Consider the following 19,979-nt stretch of genomic DNA (forward strand, 5'->3'; position numbering starts at 1 on the left):
AATTGGGGTGTCTCATCATAGGGTTTACTAGGTGAATAGGTTACACAAGGAAGGCCATCTACACCTCCCTGTACACAGTACCAACCAATTTTAGCTATGATGTCACAATTCACTTCTGTCAGTGAAGATTTTCAAACCAGCGCTTAAGCACTGGTAAAACACAGCTAAATCATTTAGGAAGCTCAAATCACGCTCAGAATTTTGCAACATAGACTCCAACTATACATGGGGAGAGAAATCCCAAAAGTTCAAGCAGAGTTCAGGAAAGGAAGAGGCATTAGGGACCACATTGGAAACATAAGATGGCTAATGGAGCACACCAGGGAATTCCAAAGTAAAATCAGCATGTGCTTTACAGACTATAGCAAAGGCTGTGAGTGCATAGATCATGAAAGGCTGTGGAATGCCCTTAAAGACATGGGAGTACCAATATATCTGATAGTCCTGATGAGGAATCCATACTCAAGTCAAGAGGCTACTGTCAGAACAGAATATGGAAAAACAGGATGGTTCCCAATTGGCAAAGGGGTTAGACAAGGCAGTGCCGTTTCACCCTATCTGTTCAACATGCATGAAGAACATATTATAAGAAAAGCAGGCTTGGATAGAGAAGAAAGAGGAGTGAAAATGGGAGGAAGAAATATCAACAATGTTAGATATGCAAATGACACCATAGTACTAACAGAAAACCTCAGAGACCTGGAACACCTACTAAGGAAGATCAAAGAAGAAAGTGAAAAGTCAGGCTTAATGCTGAACATAAAGGAAACATAAAGGCTTAATGCTGAACATAAAGGAAGCACCAAGGACCTTCATAAGTTCAACCTAGACAATGAAGAAAAAGAAATAGTAAATGAATTCCCATACCTGGGATCAAACATTGATAGAAATGGATACTGCAGTCAGGACATCAGAAGAAGATTAGGAATGGGGAGGGTGGCTTTGAAAGAACTAGAAAAGATTCTAAAATACAAAGATATACAACTAAGCACAAAAGTTAGAATCATACAAGCCACTGTATTCTCTATTAACATGTATGGATGTGAGAGCTAGACAGTTAAGAAAGATGATAGGAAGAAAATCAATTTATTTGAGATGTGGTGCTGAAGAAGAGTTCTGAGGATCCCATGGAGAGCCAAAAGGACAAACAAATGGGTCCTAGGGCAGATCAAGCCAGAAACCTCCCTAGATGCCAAGATGACCAAACTGAGGCTGCTGGACTTTGAGAAGGAAGGACTCATTGGAAAAGGCAATAATGCGGGAAAAGGTGGATGGAAGTAGGAAGGCCACATGCAAGATGGAGGTAATGGGTATGGGGTTTCAAGGAATTAAGCAGAGCAGTGGAGGACATAGGGTCTTGGAGATGTCTCATGAGTCAAGATCGACTCGAGGGCAGCAAACAACAAATGTAAGGAGAGAGAAAAATGTCTGTGGAAATATTTCTCCTCAGATGACTGACACCTGGCACAAGTATTATTGCCCTTGGAAAAAAGGAAATAATATAAAAACATGCCATGAAGAACTGAACTTTAGAACAAGAACAATTTCACAATGAAAATTAATGATGTGGAAAGCAAGGCAAAGACAAAATGTAAGGCACTGAAGAAATAAGTAGTACTCTCCAGTACTCTCTTCAAAATATGATGAAAGAAAATGCACGAACTCATCAATATAAAACAAAACCCTAGGTATGATGTTTACAACATAGCCAATAAAAGCTACCTACATCAGCTCACCCCCTGTTTACAGATTATTACTTCATTAGCAAATATTTAAAACCTGACAGTAACAGATTTTCCTAAGCAAAGTAGGTTATTTTTTTTATATAATTTGCTGGCATATTCAATTTTCTCCTTGAAATACTTTTTTCTTTACAAATATTTGAGTTCTCTACCTGACATTAAAATAAGGAATAGAAAATTACATCTATAAATCTGTCTCACATAATCTGGTAAACAAATACATGTTTTACCGTGTAGATGTAGGCAAAGAATAACTTAGTAAAAGAGAATTCATGGTTGTGATGCAAGATTACTTCATAACTTGATACTTAGTTCATGATTTTGATTTTTTTTTTAAAGGCAAGTTCTATGTTCTGCAAAATATCAAAGCACTTGGAAAAACTGCACCTTCTACTAAGGCATTCAGAACAGTATTACTGGCATTGTATATCACAGTAGCCTAAATCCAATGGTTAGTCCCAATTAGAGTACAGCTATTTGGTCAATGAAACTTTTGTAAATTTTCCATATCAAGTTTCTATAGATTCAATGGGTCTCTTCTAGCTGAAACTAATTACACAATTCAGAAAACATATGCAGTGGTAGCCATGTTGGCCATGTAACATAGTATGATAACATCTACAATCCACAAAACAGATGTGGATTGGGATGTTATTGTACTTTACAGAATTTAGGCCACCCTCCAATAAAGCCTAGCCTCCAGCCTACCCCGCTTTCTTATCTCTTCCCTTGGCCTAGGAGAAACCATGCTATATGCCTGCATCAAGAAACCTATCAAAGAGGGTTTAAAAATCTTGCCATTAAACCAGAGAAGTTAAGTTAATATTTGTATAGACCCTCAACATGAAATAATTTAATTAGGGTAGATCTGGAATGCACAAAAGGAGATGAAGATTCGCAAATGAAAACCATAGTAGAATCAGCTTTTTCCTTGTGAATATAACATTATTTTACTTTCATACAAGAAATGATGGAAATGGAATATCCCCAGAAGAGGGAGACAGGAGCAGTACTGGGCCTGGACACAAAATCCTATGTGGGCATGTTCAGTAGTGATATATGAGCCACCTTCCAAATATTCAAAGAGCTGTCAAAGGTATGTTGCAAATTTGTCTTGTGTTGCTTCAGAAAGCAGAATCCAAATCAGTGGATATCAATTTCATGTTAGGAAAGGAATCAATGGGCTAAAGGGAATTTCAACTGACTACTAGAAATGATATCATTACAGCATGAATTGCTTGACAATAGAACAGATGCAAGAGCCAGTGTGGTGTAGTGATTTGTGTGCTGGACTGACTCTGGAGACCAGGGTTCAAATCTCTGCTCAGCTATGAAAACCCTCTAAGTGAACTAAGGAAAGTCACACTCTTCTCTAAACCTCAGAGGAGGACAAAAGCGAACACCCTCTGAAGAAATATCACCAGGAAATGTGATATCTTTGTCTTAGGGTTGCCATAGGTCAGAAACAATTTGAAGACATTCAACAAGAACAGGCTGTCTCAGAAAGTGTCAGTATCTGTTTCAGTGGATATTATAAAAAGGGGGCTGGACAGCCCCCGACCCAGGTTGTCTTAGTAGTAGTCCTGATTCAGAAGAGGGGTGGCTCAATGTGACAACTGAGGTCACTAAAAAAATATGTATTTTATGGTTGAATAATTACTATGCTACTTTTGTTTGAATAAACCTTGTGTAGCTATTATAGAGTACTCAAAATATGTATGTAGCTAGCATGTACAACCCAGATCGTCATACTACCCTGAAACAGATGAATATATATCCAGTCCTTGTAAAAGTACCTTTCCAAGTTCTTGTTCAGAGAAAATTTTGGGAGACATTTTAGGCCCTTGATTCTCACTACAATGGCCTCCTCCTTGTGCCTTCAGAGATATGCATAGGGTAAAGGACACACCCTATCTATTTAGCATCAATTTTAGTAATATCCCCTCTTAACAATAAAATGAGACATGTTATGAAATCCCCTTTTGTTGCTCCCACCTAAAGATTTCCTGGCCAACTCAGTGGCTATAATTTACAGTTCTTTGTAGTTTTCAAACAGACTGGTGAAAGTACAGTTTACATAAACAGCACTGCCAAATAGACTATAGCCCAATACAGATTGGTGCAAAGTGCTGGCCTGGGGCCAATTTTAGGACTCAAGAGAGCAAAGCATCCACATGCTCCCAAGCCCTACGGCTCCATCCAGGTGCCATCATGGCTCGCCCCCGTCCATACAGGGGCTGCCATGATGATATATGCACACGCAGTGTGCAAACAGCACTGCACTGCACATACATCATCAATGCACATGAGGGTGGCAATGGCACCCCGTGTGTGGCACAAAAAGAACCCACCAGGAGCGGATTCTTTTTATGCCTCCCAGAGGCTGCATCATTTGGTTGGTCTGGCCTCCATGTGGGGCAAAAATGGGCAGCTGCAGGCCGCCTTTCAGGGCCATCTGTCCAGTCCCTAAGTTAGAATTACTGTACTTGGAGAGTAAATAACCAAGCCACAGAGTAGGGAGAATCTATTTACCTGGACATAAAACACAAGATTAGATTGAGCAATGTTAAAAAATGTTACCCCAGAATAACAAACTGTATGAACAAACCATTATGTCTGAAGGACCTGTTCTACAATTTCCCAAAAGTATTCTTCTTTTACAAAATAAATTTCTCTCCCCCCCCCCCCACCAGTCATTTTACTTCTTTTGAGTAGATTGAGGTGTTGTCAAGCTCATCCAATCATTAATAAGATGACTAAGGAAGCTATGCTTCCACCATTTTAAATTGCAAATGTATCTGCAACCTCCACAGTTGTTCCCACTTCCTAGAAAAACCATGGGAGGAATCATCAAAAGACATTCTCCTGGGATACAGACTATCAAAGAGATAATTATACAGTGAAACACAGGGTACTAATGCACACCACTCAAGTATGTGCTAAATAACATAATGCTAGAAGACCATATCTCTTCCATGAGAGTTTCATTTGATTTTTCCCCGCACCTCATTTCCCTTTGAAAATAGTTAATTTCTATGAAAGAAAAAGAAAAAAATAAGAAAAGAAGGTGAGGAGTTTTCCTTTGGCATAACTGTTCTATTTAATCATATTCATCTGCTCTTTGGAGTCACTTGTATTATTGAATTCACAGGGAGCCTATGGATGGCCTTTGGAGTCTTTATTTCTTGGTATCTTTCCTTACTGATCTAAATCCCCATAGTAAATTCTATTCCTCTTGTCTGCTTTCAGTATCTAAGTGGTAGCCAGTTGCAGTGCTGTGTGAGGCTTTTCAAAGAAAATCAATAATTCTGTGCTCAGTAGTTCCAAGGTGTGTCAAAAATGCTGAGCCCTTAATTTGCTCCTAATCATTTCAGACTGCTTTTGCTCAGCTGGTCAATTTAGACAGAGAAGGAGCAGTGAAGAGAGGAGTAAATTACCTAGACCATCTTGTAATGGTTACGTGCTTTTTTGAAAGAACCCCTGAGGACCTTAGAAAGTTCAGAAGGTCCTTGTTTATAAGAAGCAACTTCATGAAGATCAACAAGTCCTCCAAAGAACAGGTAGATGACAACTACTTGTCTGACCTTTGCCTTCAAAGAAGTCAACTGACTGTTTTCGTTACATATATACCACAAAGAGGTATTTCTGCAGGTAGACTTTTTTCGTTTTCCTTTTCCTTTTTCTGACACTGAAAGAGAAAAATATCTTATTACGTATCTTTTCTTTTCTAAAAAAATGGATCACTATAAACCATGGCAACACCACAGACTTGCTTGGAGGAAGAAAGGGGGTAGATGATCTTGATTTCTCCTGACCCATGTTTTGAATCCATACTGGGTTTTTTTCCCAAATCATTAATGTAACTGAATTATATCTTGCAGTCATTGAATAGCTAATAGACAAATGGGCCAACCATATCCAGGTAAAAGGAAAGAGTGAAATCATGGTGGAAAGGAAGGGAGTGATTTACATATATAAGTAAAATTCCAAAACTTGGTTATCTATTTCTTTCATTCAATCAGAATAAAGCTTCAGTTGAAGTTCATTGCTTTGGTCCTTCAAGTTTATGCTTCAAATAAATGTGTGAGATAAAATAATTTACTCCTGATTAACTTAATGCAACGTGTCAGGGATCAGTAGGGGTCTTTCTTCACTTGTCAAAAGTCCAAACAAGCAAGGCTGAAGTTTAGCAAATCAGTTTTTGAGGGGCCGAAAGTAGAAGTGCAGATTGAGACAGGCCAAGGTTAAATTAGAGAGAAGACAGTGAGGTATCAGTAGTCTTTTGACGCTACCGAATTTCACAAAGCGCTTTCCCAGAAGGAAAAAAAATCCCACCAAAAAACATATTTTTACACCCAAGAAGAAGAAAACTATCCAACACCACTGTATTTTGTGCAAAATGGATTTCACATGATTTATTTAAAGTCCCAAAATGTCACTAAAAATACACAAAAAGTATTGTAATTTTTTCCAAGCAGGGAGAAAACATTCTTGCATGCAATAATGAACTAACTGGAAGACTAGCACCTATACTTTTGATTGTTGTTGTGTGCTTTCATATCATTTCTGACTTAGAGACATGCTAAGGCAAACCTACCACGTAGTTTTCTCAGCAAGTTTCTTCGGAGAGGATTTATCATTGCCATCTTCTGAGGCTGAGAGAGTGTGATTTGCCCAAGGTCATCCAGTGGGTTTATCATTTATTTCAATTTTCGTGCCCAAGTTGGGATTTGAAACCTGGTCTTCAGAGTCATAGTCGAATGCTCAAAGCATTACACCACGCTGGTTCCTGTAACTTTGATACCAGGACTTTATAGGTGTAGGTGAGGCATGAATCTTTTGTCAACACTACTCATAGCCTGAGCAACCCTTTTCTGGCACTCTAAACCCAAGTCTTTGTAGACCTAAGTGAGCATGGACTAGGGGAACACTGCTTTCCCCAGCTTGTTGTCCTTCATATGTTCTGCACTACAGTGTCCATTAACCTGAGTCAGCACAATCGGTAGTTAAGGAAAGTAAGCAGTGAGGTAATATACATTAGGTGAAGCTGTACTAATGTATGGGATCAGTACACAGTGACTGACATCTTAGACACCCCTGTAACTGAAAACGTTTCAGTACAAAGTGGCTGTTTAAACAATGACCATGCTAGCTTGAGGATTCTGGGATTTGCCTCCCAAAAGAGTAACTTGTTCAAGTTCAATAACACCTGAAGGGCCATGTGATTCCCACCCCTGTCACAGATGAAAGAGAACACAATTCTGTGTGGTGGATCAGAAGGGATGGGTGAACTGGAAAAAAAAATACACTAATCTGAAAAGCCTGAATACCTAACAACTGATATATTCAAGACGACATTTGCCTCAACTCCTTAAATATAAGTTCAGAATATTAATGCCACTGCAAGCTTCCCTTGAAATGCAAATCACAATTTTCAGGTGATTCTTTTAGTAGGCAGTGAAAAAATTCAGCTCCCTCTCTCCACCATCCAGGATCCTTAGATTACTCAGTTTTCCCATGGCTGTAATTTCCATAACAAAAATGTGTGTGTGTTATTTACACTGATGTACAACTAATGCCACAACCAGGATTTTAGGCTCATTCCTGGGCTTAATTCTGCTAAAAACCATCATGTTGAGAAATACTGCCAGTCTACCTATTAGCCACATTTAGATTTTTTTATTCACATATGCTAGTAATCATGCAATCTTATAATATGAAGTGATAAACAGGTCCCATCTTGGCACTACCTTTCCAAAGTGATGGGATTCCTTATTCCTTTATGAAATGGGCTATGTCACTCGTAGAACTGCTGCTGGTAGGGTCTCCCTCATTGGGCAAGCTTTTGCTGAGAAGAAAGAATAAATGTGCTGACTAGCTAATGGGTAACTGGAGCAGAAGCCGCAGTGTGTGTCTGGTGCGGGGGTGACACTGGTAGCAAACATGTCAGGGTCAACAGTAGCTGCACCACAACTAACCCAAAGGGAACTAGTATTGCACAGAAGGAGACAATGGTAAACCATTCTTGAAGTCTTTTACCTTCAAAACTCTACGATGGGACAATCCAAAATAAAACAAGAGAGTAACAGAAGATGAAACTCCTAGGATAAAAAGCACTATCATTTTGAGGAAGAGCGGAGGACAAGTATGGGTAGCACTGCGGCTAATGACGCAATGGGACTGAAGACAGAAGGATGCTCGGCTGCTGATATGTTCAGATGTGAAAGGAAAGTTTATTGCTGCATAATTTATATAACAGGAACATGGAATATGAGAAGCATGAATCATGCTAAGCAAATCACTGTAAAACAAGTGTATAAACATTGCAAGACTTGAGTTGAGTGAGCTAAAGGGGACAGAAATGGGATGTTTTCACTTATTTATTTATTTATTGCAGTGTTCCACTCAGAAAATAACAATAAAAGAAGATAAGGCATGGTTTGAATAATGAGCAGCTATGTTGCAAAAGCAGTAAGGGCTATAATGTAAAGTCTGCCCAAACAGTGTCAATAAGACTCCAGGGAAAGGCTATCAATATAACTATAATTCAAGTTTATGATCTACCACCAAAGCAAATCAGGAAGAAATTGTTAGGGAAACACACACACACACACACACACACACACACACACACACACACAGTGTTATGTAAAGCCAAAAAGAAAGAAAAGCCTTATTGAGCGACAGATGAGATGCTTGAAATGGTTAAGGACAGATGGAAAACAAAAGTGACAGAAATAGTCTCCCATCCTGTTGTCTGCTGGAGTTCAATAGCGCTCTGTTTTGGGTCCCGTATTATTTTCTCTCTACACACTGTCTTTAGGTAAGCTCATAAGTTCCTTTGGCTTTTCTTATCATCTGTATGCTGGTGACACCCAGCTGTATCTTTCCACCCCTGATCTTTCTTTGGGCCTTGAACAGCAAGTATCTTCTTGTCTTGATGCTGTTTCTCAGTGGATGCACCGACGCTTAAAGCTCAGTATGTCCAAGACCGAACTCCTTGTTTTTCCTCCAAAGCCTACTGTTCATTACTCCTTTTCAGTTCTTGTCAACATTTCTATTCACCCTGTCCAGGAAGCCCGCAGTCTTGTTGCATATTTTATTCCTCCCTGATATGTATCTCCCAGATTCAAGCTGTAGCTAAGACATGTAGCTTTTTTCTTTATAACATTGCTAAAATTTGACTGTTTCTTTCAGGTTCCACTGCAATGATTTTAGTCCATGCCTTAGTAGTCTCACATGTGGACTTCTGCAACCTTCTTCTGGTGGGGCTTTCCCTTACTCATCTTCATCCTTTGATTTCTGTCCAGCATTCAGCTGCACATATCATTATGTCGACTCAACATTACAATAATATTTCTCCTTTGTTGTCAGCCCTCCACTGGCTCCCCCTCCCCCTCTGCATTCATTATAAATTCCTGTAAATGACTGTCAAAGCCCTGCATGGGCTGGCACCTCCTTACTTATTGCATCTTCTTTCTCCGTACTTTCCCACCCACGCCCTCCATTCTGGGAAACAAAAACTGTTGTCCCAACCAAGGTTTTCTACTTTTCCAGCTTGGATCCACCCTTTTCATCCAGGCTGTAGTATTTATTTATTTATTTATTTAATAATAATAATAATAATAATAATAATAATAATAATTTGTATCCCGCCTCTCCCTGTATTGGATCGAGGCAAGTAATAACAAAAACAACAAAATCAAACATGACTATCAATCTCCCTCCCACCCTAAAATACCATTAAAAACAATTCCCAATAAAATGGTTAATAAAATAAAAAGAAATCAAAGTCCGGTGAGTACTGCTAAACAAATGGAGAGGAAATTCTGAGGAGATCAGTTTGGGAAGACCTGCTGGAAGAGATCCATTTTTATTGCCTTCTTAAAGGCCTCCAAAGATGTTAGATTGCAGATCTCATCCAGCATGTCATTCCAGATTTTTGGAGCGGCAACAGAGAATGTCCTCTGGGAAGTCGTCTTCAGTCTAGTTCTCTCTATCTGCAGTAGGTTCTTCCCGGAGGACCTGAGAGTGCAGGAAGGATTGTATGGGAGGAGGCATTCCCTCAGGTAAGCAGGGCCCAAGCCACGTAGTGCTTTATAGGTAATAACCAACACCTTATACTGTGCCCGGAACCTAATGGGCAGCCAGTGTAGGTGTAATAGAATCAAATTTGGAACTCCCTGTCACCAATCTGGCTGCCATATTTTGGACCAATTGCAGCTTCCGAATGTGATTGTGAAAGATGGACAGGGAAGAAAGCTGACAGAGAAAATCAACTCACCTGAAATGTGGTGCTGGAGAATAGTTCTATAGACACAATGAACTGCTCAAAAGATGAATGGATATTACAGCAAACCAAGTGAAGACTAAACTGATACTGTACTTTGGACATATCATGGGACAATGTGATACACTGGAAAATATGATAATGCTTGGTGAAGTGAAAAGGAGACCATATAACCCCCTATAAGTATTGGTTTGGTAACCCTAAGGGAAGCGCAGTACATGCTGGTTCAATGCAGGAGAGGATAACTGTTGGAAAAAGAGAGGAGTTGCAGTTGCCACAGATAAGGAACGGGCTCTTTTCATTTTGAATAAGGTAGTGGGATTTTTGTAGTGTGTTAATTTTAAAGTAATTAGTATGGCTAATTAAAATTCCAGCTTGATTCAATTTACTATAGAAAATCTGCACCTCAAATGTCTGCTACTTGAGTGGACTGTTACAGAAGATGGAAAAGCTAACATAATCTATAGTGTGTGTTTATACAAAGTAACAAAAATATATGCCTCAAATCTTCTAAAAGGAAAAGCAGATACATTTACAAAATAAAGACTGTTAATAAGGATGCAGAGTCAATTGGTACATATATGAAATTGACTAGACATATGTCCAGCAGCTATCCAGTGAAGTCTTTTTAGTCCTTTTAAGATAAGATGTTTCTTTTAAAAAATTAATATATCTCTCCAGAAAATGCTAAAATGAACTTAAGTTTCTTTTCAAATTTTGTTTGTTCATTTGTTTTTTGTTCTACCACTGAGCTATCACAGTGAAAATAAGTGGAACATATCATCATAACAGCTATCCTTATCCTAGTGCAAAGGAGTGATTGGAATATTTGTGAGTTCTTCTTTTTCATAATACCCAAGTGTGCAATTTGCACACTCTCTTACACAAAAACCTAATACATTTCTTTCAAAGCAATTGTTCAATTGTCAGTCTGATGCAGAAGGTTAGTAGGCAATATTAACTTTTGGTGTAGCTTATTTTGTGATTTGACTTTCATTCTTCCATTAAATAAAAGAAAGACAGATTTAAAAAAAAAAAACGCAGAAAGTCTCACATTATCAGGAAAGAAATTTCTAACCGAGAAATAAATTGTTTCATGCTATATTTTGAGAAGAAGAAAACAATATTTACCTTGTCCTGAAGTTTGTAGGATGAGGATGCCCATCATATAATGATAAATAATCATATTCTTCTTCTAGAGCAAAAGATTGAAAAACTATCTGTATTCTGTTTCTTTCTTCAGCAATTATTACCCATGTGCAATTTGCACCATTCGGATATCCATATGGGAAGCCAGGGCTTTCTATAGTTCCATTGAGTCCTTTTAAAGTTCCACCACATGTATAAATAAAACCTGCGGGGAAAAACAATGAACAGTACATTAATGATCGCCACAACGGCATTATTGAATTAAGGATTTTTCCAATAAGACCAATTAAATAGGGTGATCCAATCCTGCCATGAATGTAACTACAGTTACACATTTTCCCTTATATACACAAGCTAAATGGGTCTTAAAACCAGACGGTTTCCATTGGTGCTCAATTATGGGGTCAATGGTCAAAACTGATGCATTTGTGATAAAAAAAGCAATATTAAAAGCTTATCATTTGTTCTGTCTGTCTTTACCATACTGCTGGATTTCATGGCCTATTTGCTAACCAGAGTTTCCCAAAGGGAAAGTGGAGCACATTACACTAGCAACACTGGATGCAAATAGGTTTCTCAAAGTGTTCTTATTAAGCAGTAACACCCTAAACAGTTTGAGACCTGATTGCCAAAGAGATTGCCCTTTTCTTCAAGCAGTGCTACAGCCAAGATAAGTAATTATTAGCCCTCAACGTGAGGAAAAGATTGTAATGTTTTTCATTAAGCATCTCTGCTTTTGCAGTTCAGTTCTGACTTCCCTAGTTCACTTACAGGTGGAATTTACAAAGCCTTTTCTCTGCAAGGCAACCATTATTTCCCTTGACTGAATTGATTCATAATATTTAATAATTCATGATGAAATAGGCATCTTCTTATTGAATGTATTAACTATGAACTCAGAGCTTCTCTATCACTTCACATTCTTGCCACTAAAATATTTTAATAGCAGTTCACACATGAAGCTTTGAGACAAGGGAAAAGAAAACCATACACTGTTTCACCTATTTATTTTCCTTTTTCCTAACAAAAAATGTCTAGGTTGCCTTGTTAGCTACTCAGTGTATTATGAGTGAGCTATTCTCACTCAGCAGTTACATCTACTTTACAAATGAATGGAAAGGGATTTGATTTGATTTTGAGATCTGGTCTACATCTGCACTGCTGAAATAATCCAGTTTGGCATCACTTTAACTGTCATGGCTCAATGCTATGGAATTCTGGGAACTGTAATTTTGTGAGATATTTAGCTTTCTCTGTCAGAGGTATGGGACCACAACAAACTCCAATTCCCAGTATTCTATACCATGGAGCCATGGCAGTTGAAGTGGTGTTAAACTGGATAATTTCTGCAGTGCAGATGGAACGCTGGTATGAAGGGTTTTGTCTGAAAATGGTGTCTGGTGAAAAAGGGCAGTATGGAGATGGAAACTGGAGATACCATTTACATACCCTTCAGTCATCTTAGATCGACAGAGACAGTCTTAGTTAGTCCTCTGTTATCCTACTTTCTCTACTGCTTTTAAAATGTCACTGTTTCTCTCTGCTCCTCCTCTCACTTTCTCCTCATTTTACTTCAATTGCTGCAAAGTGAGTTCAAATTGCAAAAGTAGCTTGCACTTCATTAACTCAACGAGGAGGAAGACAAGAAGAGGTTGAATCTTGCCCTTCTCAGATTTAGGCAAAAAACAAACAAACAAACAAAAAACCTCCCTTGGGGTTATTGAGACAGTAAATAATAATCCAGGTAGAATTTGGGTCAAATCTTTGTTGTTTACATGCATTTTTAATGCATCTGATTAAAGTTTTTGGGATGGCTGCCAAAACTCCCCACTTAACCTAGGTTAATCAAAGTTAGATTTTTTCCCCATGTTTTTCTAAAAGATTTGGATTCTTGGCTGTGTGAATAACCTATGTAGTTAGGATAAACTGGGAGAAAATGCTGTATGCCTTGAATGTGCTTTGATTATATTCACATCACCAGCTCTATCTCTATTTGAGTGCTGACGTGTGAGCAACCAATCTTGCAGAGATGTGCATAGATAGTGTGAATAACAAGCCCAGAATGCATAAGTAAGATTAGTCACATATTCACAATAAAAACATTGTGTGAATGAACCCTATGGTGGGGTACAGACCGCCCAAAAAGGGTGGTCTGCCCGCGCCTTGTTTTGCTGCATGAGGAAGCTGCAGTGGACAAACCACACGGCTTCCTCGCACAGCAAAAAGAACACTAAAAAAGCAGGTTGCGACATGTGGATGCTAAGCGTTTGTTGTGTCAAAATGGCACCCATTTGTACAGGGTGCCGCCATTTTGATGCCCTCGTCACGTGCGAGGGGCATTTGGAAGCACCGCCCCTCGCCCATGATGACGGCGCCCCATTGTGCACGTCTGTATAGTGCCTTAGTCTCTCCTAGCTTGTGTTCTTTTCCTCATTAACAACTTTTACCATCCAAATCACACTCTGATGTTGCCTGGCCACATGTGTCCTTGTTTTTAGCAGTGTGAGGTGGGAGGGTATGCCTTTCATGCTGCAAAACTACAGCACTATGATTCCATGTCAACAGAATGGTTCCATTCTATGGAATCCTTGGATTTGCAGTTCAAGGAATTAGAAAATTAGTAAAAGAATTCCAATGTCTCACCAAACTATAAAACCTGGATTACATGGGGATGTGACATGGTATGGAGCCATGATAAAGTGACATAACTGTGTACTGTGAATGGGCTCTAGGAATTTGGTCTGCCAATCTAAGGACAGTGGTGGGGCTTAATATATCTCTAATTTCCTCATTCCCTTTGGACTCACAAAGATATATTTTCAGAGAGAAGTATACCAAGTGCAAACATCTCTGCAATTAAAGGTCTGTTGCCTATGGCTCATGACACACTATGCCAAGTTCTGACCTTGCATTATTTTCACACAACATTGAGATACAACATTCAAATTCTTCTTTTGCTTTCCTACTATTTTGCTTCATGATGCAAAAACATGAATAGCTGCAATTCCTGTAGCTCAGAAGAACTATTGCCCATATCAGTTTGGCCTGCTCACTTGCAGCTGTTACCAAAACCGATTGTCAAAAGAAGTCTAATTTCACCAGTCGCTGCCTCGTGATCTATTTTTTAAATCCCATCTGAAAAATTAGCTATTGTTATTTATTATTTAACTCTGACTGCTTTACTTAATGCTGTAAAAGCCTTTGGGATACATTTGGTTCAGCTATCACTTCTTAGAATGAACTTTGAATTACTTATGAAGAATGATGTTGAATTATTTACAAGGATTGTGCTTCAGGGTCCTGGAAGGAATCCTCTGATTTTTGAGACAAGTGGACTCCATATTTTTGTCAGGAAGCTGAAGGACTCCACTCTCAATGACCTTCCTCTCATAATTTTCTCTAATCTTCCCCACAGGGAAAGGTCCTAAAGGCTTCTGAGACACACTTAAATTAACACCCACTTAAACATTCTGAACACTACCAAAACAAAAAACAAAACTCTTAATCCAACCATTTTGAATTTTCTTACTTTAGGAACATTTGGAACTCTTTTTAAAAATTAACTTCTGTTTTGATATCAAAGCTCATCATTATTCTTCCTCAGAAATGCAGGCAGCAACTAAAGTTCTTCATGCGGGAAATCCAGTATTTTGGTGTCAAAACAAGGGAGAATGGAACATAAGCAATGAAAACACTGAAGTGATTTTTTTTTTTTAAAAAAAATTGAAAGTGGACATCATTTTGATATAAGTACAGACTGCCCCTTTCGTTGCAAGTTGGGGGCAGGGCAGCCTCACTGGCAGCCCAGAGGCCCCAACCTGGCACTTTTCGTGACCATGGCACTTTTCTGTGGTCCTGAAAAGGGGTGTCCTTGGGACATCATGCCACAGGACACCCCGATGGATGCAGCCATGGGATACAGGGGCCCCCTGGCTTTGTTCTCATGGTCGTCTGAAGGGCTCTTCTTCTTGAGGCTAGTTCTGATGAAGATGGGCCAGTTTTTTCACTCCCTCCATGGCAAACATCGTCATCATCATCATCATCATCATCATATGGCTATTCTACCAAAGTAATTGTGATGGCTCCATCTTAAGGAAATCTAGCATTCATAGTTTGGGGAAGTATTTAAAATTATGTGTTAGAGAGTTCTAGCTTAAAGAATGAAATTAATTCAATCCCAAATTTTTCAACTTCTCAGGGTAACTAAGCCCCATTCCGCATGGGCGTAAAGTGCATCCTGGGAACATACTAGGGTTACGAAAAGTACGTGCCTTACGCAAGCACCTAACCCTACTACGTCCCCAGGACGTACAAAATGGCGGCGCCCTATACACATGGGCGCCGTCATGACTACGTCATGACTGTGCCACCTCCAAACGGGGCAGCGCAGAAGTGACGTAATAGGGCTGAGTGAGGGCACCTGGGGCGCCCTTTCTACGGCCCTGGAAGGAGTTCCATTTTGGAGCTCCTTCCACGATTTGCGTCGCTGGCACAGCCTCTACACAGCTGCGCCAGCAACACAAATGAGAAAGGGGTCAAGTGGCCCCTTTCTCCATGTCCCCGCTGCCGTCAGGTGTCCTTGGGCCATGAGGACTTTTGTTGCTTCCCCGTGGCCTGGAAAGCGGCAGATTGGGGCCTCAGAGGCTGCCGCTGTGGCAGCTGAGGCCCCGATCCGATGGGGAAAGGGCCAGTAACAGGCCGCTCCAAACGGGCGGTCTGTAATGCGCCCACGTTTCTTCTCAGTATCTTACCAAACTGCATAGCAAAGCACCCCATCCATCTTTCTTTCTTTTTTCACCAAAGGAAGCAACATAGAAATCTGTAATCAACTACACAAACTAGTGTTAACATATAATGAAGGAGCTTATCTCACAACTTTAAAAACTGACTTACCACTCTGAATTGAATTCTAAATTGGGCTGCATCCGGATCCTATAACATGGATTTTTGCCACTGATGCTGCCGGATGGGTGTAGCCCCTCTGGATAGAATCGGAGTTCAGCCAGCCGATTTGCAAAGCTGGGAGCTTCTTGGCTTTGTAAATCAGTAGGCTGAACTCAGATTCAGTACCCAGAAGGTACACGGGGTGCACTCATCCAGCAGTGTCAGTGGCAAAAATTAATGCAATAGGATCCAAATGCAGCCCAAACTAGAATTCAATTCAGGAGTGGTAAGTCGATTTTTAAAGCTGTGTGATAAGCCCCACAGACAAAGTACCAAAGTCAAGCTTACTGTAAAAGAAGGCAGTGGCCATATGCAACTGCTAAGATTCCAAGACTGAAAACTGGAAAAGGTTCCTGTAAGTTTAATGGTTATGTACAAGATGGAATTTCAACAGCTGTTGGCTATTACACAACCAGGTAAAAAGGAATACTTACTGAAAATTCTTTTCTCTATACAACTGTTAAATATAGGATCCTTCTCAAGTTTCCATACTGGCAAGCCTAACTCCCATTCTTAAAGACTACTTCTACAATCCGTGGGTCCACCCTAAATTAGCTTCTCTACTAGGCAAAAGAAAAGGGGAAACATTCATCCCCTATGGTATTCTAGGAACCTTAATTCACCATCTAAATAGATTGCAAGCTTTCTTTGCTGGAACATCAAAGAAACCTTTTTTAAAAAACAAAACAAAAACAAAAGCAGATTTTAAGCTATTTTCCAACTTTAGAGGGAAAGTTAACCTTCCAAGCAGCCTCAGGTGTTTCAGTCATTATACAATGAGGTGAAAACTTGGTAGTGCTAGAACTACAGTTCCATCAGCATGGGTAACTCTATTGAAAAAGCATAGCCTACTAATAGCAGATGGATTGGGTTGTGCAGGGGTTTCTGGCCCTGAACCTTTTTAAACTATGTGACAGACTTCTGTTGGACAGGTGTGACAATGCAGACTCCTCTTCTGTTGGGCACCTGGGACCAATCCTGACGACAAATCAGTCTCCTAGTCCTGGAACCCACAGCCTCATTCCTTAAAGTTTAGAAGTTATATCCTGGGATCATCACAAGAACTCATTCCTCATTCTCTATTAGCACAGGGGAGGAAGATCGCTAACTAGAATCCTTTTCTGCGCTACACTACTTGGGGAGCCCTGACCTTTAAGTTTAATCCAGTCCCCAGGAAACCAAAATTAAAGTAAAAGGGAATTTTAAAATTTTGCAAAAGCAACCAGAACGGAACAGGCAAGCTGAACAATGATATGCAAATACATTTGATTTTGCATAATCTATTCTGAAAGCAGGTTTAGTACTTTCTATTTTGGGAATAACATGGAGTGCTTCAGCACAGATTTTCAAGCCTTGTCTCCTTTATATGATATATATACTCTTGTCATTGCAAGAGAATTTCTTGGCGGGTGCATAGCTGTAGTGTAATTCCAGTTTCTGGGCCCATAAACAGGGCAGACAAATCTCCATAATAGGGTCAAGATTCACAACAATGTTCCATCATCTGATTAAAATAATCATTTTGGACAGTGTGTGTGTGTGTGGGGGGGGGGGGGGGAGGATGTGAAGAATCTCTGTAACTTGTTCCTACTCACAAAACACATTGGGACATTGAGATTGCTTGTTGAGAGTTCATTAATCCCAGTGAGATTTCTCACTTCAAGTGAGAATGGGTAGTTTCTTTTCTATGTAGATTTTCAAAATTTGTGAAAAATCTTTCTGTACAAATCATGTGTGCGTGTGTGTGTGTGTGTGTGCGTGTGCACGCGTGCATACAGACTGCATATACATACAGAGCAAGTGCAGATGGGATGATAAAAAAGATGCAAAATAACCATCTGATGTTTCTGATTTTAAAAAGGCTGCATAATACGGCAGCAGATATCATAGTTTAAATGTTTACACAATTTATACATTTTTGGTAGATGCAAATTCACTTTCAAGATCCCTTTTTCTTCCCCCTTAAAAAGTCATCATCTATCATACAAGGTGAAAAATAACTTAAAATAAAAGTGATGTTAAGAAATAGTTATTTGTGCCGTGGAACACCATTGGTCTCCCATGTACCTATCGGAAATAACTTCCTTGACACAGTGGGGCCTGGGAGGTGGAATTCTACTACATCATGGTAGGGATTATTTCCCTTCTCAATTTCAAATTTAATTATAATTAATTATGAATTAAATTACATAAGAGCAAGTGCAAATGACTTAAGCCTAGGAATGGACTCCTCAGAATTACACACATCCACCTACCATAAATTTATAATCTGAAAAAGGTTTATGGCACCTTGGGAAAATGATCACAAAGGAAGGGAGAACAATGCTTGAGAGTGCAGAAAATTTCATGAGGGCACTGGACAAAAGCTCTTCTCTGCTGTGGCACTTAGAGTTGCCAAATCACAAAACCCCACACCAAATCTCCAGTTTTCATGGGTCACCTGTGGATGGAAGGTCAAGGCTCAAACTCTTTAGTTTTCATGAAATCTTGGAAAAGTGAGAATTATGTATTTCTAGGACCCATTCAAATCACAGAATTATAGCACTCTTATTCTATTTTAATCACCATGCTTCCATCCTACAGAATCCTGGGATTAGTAGTCTGGTGAGGCACTAGAGTGCTCTGGTGGAGACTTTTCAATGCTCCTCCTTAAACTGTAAATCCCAGGATTCCATAGGATGTCAGTTAAAGTGAAATGATAGCACTATAATCCTGTAGCTTAAATTGGCCCAAGGAATATATAATTCTTCTTGCTTTTCTAAGGCCCAGTACAGACCATGGAAAAAGGGCGGTCTGCAGCTGCCCCTTTCTGCAGAGGATTGGGGCCAGGACAGCCATACCAGTAGCCCAGAGGCCCCAAACTGGCATTTTTCCAGGCCATGGAGAAGTGGCAAAATGCTGCTTCCCCATGGCCTGGAAAAGGTGTGTCCTTGGGGCTTCATGCCCCTGGACACCCCGGGAGCCAGAGTCATGGGAGAAAGGGGCCACTTGGCCCCTTTCTCCATGGTGTTGTTCCCGCAGCCATTTGGTGGCTAGAGGAATGAGGCGTGTGCCAGAAGGAGCCCTGTTTCTAAGATCCTTCTCGTGCCACGGCCAGGCCGTCGTAAGCAGCCTGGGGTGGTGTGAAGACGTCACACATGTGCCGTGCCATTTGGATGTGGCGTGTGCGTGATGTCATAATGATGGCGCCTGTGTACACAGGGCGCTGCCATTATCATGCCACCACCACGTATTAGGGTTAGGGAGCGTGTACATGGTGCATTCTCCCTAACCCTAATACTGGCACTGATACGCCACTTGTTGGCAGTCTGTACCATGCCTAAAATACATATAACATTAGAAAAGGACACTGATATTGGGTAATCAGATCATGAGAAACTGAATGTGCTCAAAGATTAACTACTCTTTTTAGGGTTATGTCCATCAATCTATCATAAGCTATAGATTAACTATTATGCTATAATTCTATAGTGTGAATGGGCCCCTGATTTCCATTATTTCATAAAAGTGTGAGAAAAGAACCCTAATTCAGTGAGAGAAACAGTGTGAAAAAAGAACTCCTGAGAATTCATTGTTGTTGTGGATATTCAAGTCATTTCCAACAAATGACCTCAGGTGAACCTATCATGAGATTTTATTGGCAAGTTTTGTTTGGAGAGGATTTGTCATTCCCTTCTTGTAAGACTGAGAAAGTGTGACTCGCCCAAGGTTACCCAATGGATTTCTATGACCACGCAGGAATTCAAACTCTCAGAGTCCGAGTCCAATACTCAAGCCACAACACCAAGCCAGTTTTTTGGTATATGATCTTATTTCACAACTGAATATGTAAACCAATCATATTTTGGATAATG

General features: G+C 39.9%; 1 protein-coding gene across 3 annotated transcripts in view; it reads right to left on the minus strand.

Annotated features, from left to right (window-relative positions):
* LOC149317584 (CUB and sushi domain-containing protein 3) overlaps positions 1-19,979 on the minus strand; it is a 796,080-nt gene that overhangs the window by 626,410 nt on the left and 149,691 nt on the right. For all 3 annotated transcript variants that reach the window (XM_089517858.1, XM_089517859.1, XM_089517857.1), the window contains exon 2: positions 11,164-11,386. In XM_089517858.1, coding sequence (XP_089373984.1) covers positions 11,164-11,386 — 223 coding nt within the window. The remainder of the gene's footprint in view (positions 1-11,163; positions 11,387-19,979) is intronic.

This window comes from Sceloporus occidentalis, unplaced genomic scaffold, assembly GCF_023333645.1.
Source record: "Sceloporus occidentalis isolate IW3139 unplaced genomic scaffold, rSceOcc1.0.p SCAF_3, whole genome shotgun sequence".
Classification (NCBI taxonomy): Eukaryota; Metazoa; Chordata; class Lepidosauria; order Squamata; family Phrynosomatidae; genus Sceloporus; species Sceloporus occidentalis.